Below are 6,176 nucleotides of genomic sequence, written 5' to 3' on the forward strand. Positions count from 1 at the left end.
GAAAACCAAAAATATAATAATACTCCCAACTCAATTCAACAAATACAATTTAAAGACACTCCAAACCATAATGATGATAAATGAAATTGAATATGAAATTACTATGGACAAAGAACTATGCCTTCTGGATGAAAAGGACATTGAACATGAAAGTGGTTACATGACACTAAATCAAATCAAAACCAAAATTCGAAAATTCCTAAAATCAATGGAAATGAAACAATTCAGAAAAAGAAATCTTGACCTCCTAAAGATCTTATATCCATACGGAACCACCAAAACTCACTTCTACTATGAAACAGCACTCATGTACAAGATAAATTATATTAACATTAACATTAACTATCTCATTCATGAATGTGCCATGCCAATGACCCACACACACTTAAAAGAATGTCCAAACTATAAACCAAAATGGGGAAACTGGAACATGAATAATAATAATTACCATGAAACTAAAAGACTAATTGGAAATATTTTCAACAATATACAAGCAGCAAAATCATAAATCATGAATTTATAAATTGAATCAACCTCGTTGAGACACAAAGTGTCCACTCCCAATGAGGGAGCCACTTCTCAAGTGGGAATAGCTGTTGAATCAGCACTTCATCCAAATGATGAAGACAACAAAATATCATATCATGTTCTGAGCCAGATTTACCTTTTAGTTTTTCCTCTTTTTTCTCTCTCTTTTTCTTTCTTTAATGCGTATTCTAAATTGTTATTTAATTTAACCAATATTTACAGACACATGTACATTAATTAACTATAATTTCGGTGTATGTTTATATGTAATTTAAATCAGTTGAACTTAATTCGCGAGAAATAGAAAACACCACAATAAGGAGATTCATCTTTTTCTATTTCTTAATTTTCTCTTCTTCTGCTTTGGCCCTAAAAACCATCATCATCAACAAATCTTTATTGTATATTGTGTTTTTTTTTCTGCTCCTTTTTTGTCTTGCTTCTCATCTGTGTCTTCTTGTGTTTCACACATACCTATATATTCACAACCACAACACACACACATACATACACACACTCACCAACAAATATTTCTTGTTTACTACATTTATATATACATAAACCTTGTTTCCAGATCACACATATACCAAACCACACATTTGATTTGTAATTAATAGTAAAATGGCCAAACCAAGTGATAATGGACATTATGTGTACTACTCTAATGGTGATAGTAACAAGACCTGTATACTTGTCAAATTAACTGATTCAGCTTTAAATGCAATTGAAAACCACCTTTCATCTAATTCTCTAGCCTTGCCAAGTATTACATTCAAGTCAGATACCAATAATGGTGTCCTTAGTTTTCCTGTTCCGAAATCAAACCATTCACATCCGGATGTTAACAATGAAAACTCTGGTGGTGGACCTAGTGAACGGCGTTTCAGTTTTAATTTATCAAATGCTGAAGCTGGTGGACCCCAAGGTAGTTTTGAATGTTTACGGCAAACAGATTCTAGAGTATTAAAAGGTCTTGGTAGTATACAATACAAGATGCAGATTCATGCCAGTGAAGATAGTTATGAAAGAACAAAGGAAAGGATGGCGGAAAGTCAAAATGAATCAAAGAAATATTGTACAAAGGTTATCAAGGGCATTGGTTCAACTGTTGGAAGACGAAGTAAAGTAAAGAAAATTACTGGTTTTAGTCAATCTATTGTTAACGGTTCCAGAGATAATGGTACTAGAGATTCGGGTGGAGGCGGTGGAACCATTAGTAATAATAGTAGCCATCTTCACCATTCAAGTGCTTTATCCAGCCATAATCATCATAAATCTAGCTCACCTACAGTTATAAAGAGTAATTCTAGTGGTGTGAATAAATATAATCTATACCATGGATCATCAAATTCTACCACAATCTCTTCTTCTTCTTCCTTGTCTTCTTCCTCTGGAACTGGTCTTACCTCAACAACCACCTCGACGTCTTCTTCTTCCTCCTTGTCAACAAATTCCTCATCAATTTCCTCGTCAAACAGTCTGGCCAACAATATATCTTCATCATCTTCTTCAAATACTTCTTCTTCCCTAACAAACTCACAGCCATCATCGATCAATGGATCCAATTTATCGATGAACCGAGATGCAATTAAGGGAAACAATTCAAATTCAAGTACACCCAATTGTAATATAAATGCCAGTAATAGTCGTAATGCCAATAGTGGTTCAAAGGTAACATTGGCCTGCAATCCTGAGCTTATGAAGAAATCTCTTCGAGAAAGAGTTATCCATTTACTTGCTTTAAGACCTTATAAGAAACCGGAGCTGCTTGCAAGACTAAACAAGGAAGGTATCAAGGAGAAAGATAAGAAAAATTTAAGTCAAGTTTTCAATACAATATCCAAATTAAAAGAGAATGCATACAATTTGGCTGCTCATGCTTGGCATGAGGTACAAGTTGACGATTGGCCATTCTATACACCCGAACAAAGAGAGATTGTCCGAAAGCGGAAAACTCTTGAAATTCAACAAAGGTCATCAACGGGTAAATATGGTTTATCTCCTTTAACTTGTCTCCAGGATTCGTCACCATCAGCTAGTTCAGTCGCAACGTCATCTTCATCAACCAATAACACCAATACCAATAATAGTAACAGCATCAACAACAACAACAACAACAACTCATCTTTATCATCATCGACAAGTAAAAGGTCTGCTGAAACTGGTTCTAGTAATAAAAGGCAACGTCTTAATGCCAATAATCAATCTTCCTCCAAAAGAGGACTTTCGCCAAATGTCGCCTTAAATCATAATACCAACAGCATGATGAACAACTCTACCAATAATAGTAACAACTTTAACAATAGTGGTAAAAATGACCTACCGGATATAATGAGTGAGTGGTCTATGAAACCAAGGAGTCCGGAACCAAATTATTATACTAATAGTGCCTCAAATCATAATGTTGACAATTCTGTTAACAACGGTGAAAATAATTCTGGTTCAATGTCCAAAAGTTGGATTAATGAGAACGGTAGTGATGAAAATCGTTCAAGCCATAATGCCAGTGATTATTATAGCGGTCGATCAACAGTCAACAATCTCTCGGATTTTGACCAATATGATAATAGTCATGGAAATGGTCATTCCTCACATGATGCTCATCGTACAACCAATGGTTACTCAAACTCCAGTGAAGGTGGTAATCAAACAGTAAATGGTCATCATTACAACAATAATAATAATCGTTACTCTTCAAACAACAACAACAACAACAACAACAACAACAACAACAACAACAATAGTAATAATAATTATCATCATCATGGTAATTCCATGAGCACATCAAAAAGTGATTATAATGGTGATCTACATAATAGTAGTGGCAGTGGCAATTCAAATTCCGGTAACGGTCTCAATAGTCGGAAAAGGCTTAAAAATGGCTACAACAACAACAACAACAACAACAACAACAGTGTTAATAATAACAACAGCCATAGTAATCATAATAGTAACATGAATAATAATAATAATAATCATTCTCATCATTCAAGTGGAATGGTCAACTTATTGAACAGCGGTTCCATGGTGAACGGATCAAATTGTTCAACACCAAACTCAAGTCCAGACAGTGGAACAGGTAGTAATGATGGTAACCTATCGACGATTTCTTCTAAGTCCTTGTCTTCCATAAATTGTGAATTACCTGATTATGCCATTAAATTTGTAGAGATTACAAGTGATGATCAATCGCGAAAATATAAAGAAGAATTTAATAGTGAATATAAAGAATATCGTCGTTTACATCGTAATATTGACCAAGTTGCACGAAAGTTTTCCGCCTTTGAAGCTAAATTGAAAAGTTTACCGGAAGGATCTGACGAATGGAATAAAACATTAGAAGAAGTTTTCAAGGAATATGATACAATCAAGAAAGATTACAAATTCATGGAATCCAAACGACGGGTTGCCTATTTACACGAGAAATTATCTCACATTAAAAAATTAATCCAAGAGTACAAGTCTTCACAAGGGCATCGCTCTACTCATTATAATACAACAACCATGTCTCATCACCACACCAACTACAACAACCACCACAATAACCATAACTACCACCACCACCACAAACAACAATCAAATCATCATTCATAAATGGTAATACCATTGCCTGATTACTTCTGTATGTTAAAAGAGATCTTCCCCTTTACTTTTTTTGCTCTTTTTTCTCTTTCTGTTTTTTTCTCTCTCTCTCACACACACACACACACTCTACTGTCTGCGATAAAAATCAACAAATGGATTAATTCTATTCTCTCTCTCTCTCTCTCTCTCTCTCTACCTTTATCACTCTCTCTCTCTCTCTCTCTCTCTGCTTTTCTCTCTATCTCTCTTGCCATTGTGTTCTCACAATGACCTAAGTATTTATTAGAGTTATTACCCATCTCTTTCTGCAAGCAAACAAAAAACAACAAAAAAATAATATACATTGCATATACACTTAAAATCATTCTCTCTCTTGCTCAATCTCTTTTCATTTCGCTCTCCTTTTCAATTAACCCAATTTATTTTACATGAAATCGCGTAAAAAACAACAACAAAACGAAACCGTGCCATCGCTAATTAATAACAAATGATTAAAGCAAAACTTTCTCTCTCTCTCTCTCTTCAACATGTACACACTTGATTATAAAATGTTTTTCTCAATCAACAACAATCTCCATTGGTGAACAAAAATCAATCAAAATGGTTGACAAGATAAAATTCTCTAAACGGGGATTTAAAGAGACTAATCTGATGATCGCCATTTTAAATTATACATTTAATCTGATTTACACCCTAATGGTGGAGATCAAGTACCTTAGTGAATAAGGGGAAAAACAAGTTGATTATTAATCGATGACAATAAGCATGATCAATGAAGATGATTAATAGAGGAAAGGAAACATTGAAGGAAAATGTGACTAATATTGAGAAAATTTAAATTATCATCAAATTTTATTCTGGTCGTTTGTTTGATTATCATTTCAACTTTAAACTATCAAGAAAAAAACGTATATTATTTATTGATATTGGATTAGGAATCAATATCAATGTGATTGATTTAAGTTCTGTTAAGCTCTTGGAGTAAATTAAGCAAAAAATAGCAAAAAGTATCAAATTGTAATTAGTATAAAGGTCAACAATTTACCAAAAGTCAATATAATCAACAGCTGATTCGCTAAATGTCAATAATATTATCACCATTGATTAGAATCATTAAGAATCAACTAAAAACAATCAATTGTGTCGATTTCAATGTGTATCAAGAAGAGAGAGAGAGAGATGAGGATGAAAAAGATTCTTTTATCAATTCTGTCTAATTTTTTGCTTTCTGTTTCTTTCGCCAAATATCAGGAAGAAGATGAAGATGAAGATGAAGAAGATGATGATGATGGAGATGATCAGGAGGATGAGTAACAAGAATCCAAAGGGATCTGAACCAAGAAAAGAAAATAGTGAAAAAAATTGAGACCAAAAGGGAATCAGTTGCATGAGAAAACGATTTTCATGGTAACCATTGAGTTCTTAGTCGATTTATCAAAGATTAATTAAGATTCCAAGATAAACTTTAATTGTTATCTTTTTAATTGCTTTGCGATTTGATTACTTTCATCTTAATTGTAACAGTCAATTTTCAATAATTTCTTTTATAATTGTTGTTGATTATTCTGTTCACTTTTCTTAACTTTCTTCATCTTCATCTTACTTTTCAATTGTTGTTATTTTCAGTTTGATATCAATTAACTAATTACAATTAAAAGTAATTATAAATATACTCTTTCTGTATTATATTCTGGTTCCTTGAAAGGTAACAATTAATCAACATTATACATTCTAATTGTGTTTATTTAGAGTGTTGATTATCATAATATGCTAATAATTTATCCAATTGTTTTCTCATCCTAATCTAATTGGTTTGTTACCTGATTTATTATTTTGACAATTATTTACCTTTTAAAAGCAATTGTTTCAATTTCACTTTAATCAACTGTGTTAATTAAATCAACTTTATACCAAATGGTTAAACAATTAAACAGATCAGTTAATAGTAAATGTTTTATTGAATCAGAGAGACACAAACAAATCAGCAATCAAATGGGTTTCATTTTATTGGAATAATTGAAAATTACTCTTTGTCCTTTCAACACTTTTCTCTATTGATTTAG

At 32.6% G+C, this 6,176-nt stretch overlaps 1 protein-coding gene across 1 annotated transcript; it reads left to right on the plus strand.

The window, feature by feature from the left end:
- Positions 1–646: 646 nt before the first annotated feature.
- On the plus strand, positions 647–4,474 carry LOC128387131 (GATA zinc finger domain-containing protein 14-like). Its single transcript, XM_053346291.1, has one exon. It carries the CDS (start codon positions 1,150–1,152, stop codon positions 4,120–4,122), a length of 2,973 nt encoding a protein of 990 aa, XP_053202266.1. The 5' UTR covers positions 647–1,149; the 3' UTR covers positions 4,123–4,474.
- The last annotated feature ends 1,702 nt before the right edge of the window (positions 4,475–6,176 follow it).

The sequence above is a fragment of the Panonychus citri genome, unplaced genomic scaffold, assembly GCF_014898815.1.
Source record: "Panonychus citri isolate SS breed McGregor unplaced genomic scaffold, ASM1489881v1 Contig00077, whole genome shotgun sequence".
NCBI lineage: Eukaryota > Metazoa > Arthropoda > Arachnida > Trombidiformes > Tetranychidae > Panonychus > Panonychus citri.

Bases quoted from the DNA above. Each gene is read 5' to 3' on its own strand.
- LOC128387131 (XM_053346291.1), top strand. From the start codon at position 1,150: ATGGCCAAACCAAGTGATAATGGACATTATGTGTACTACTCTAATGGT.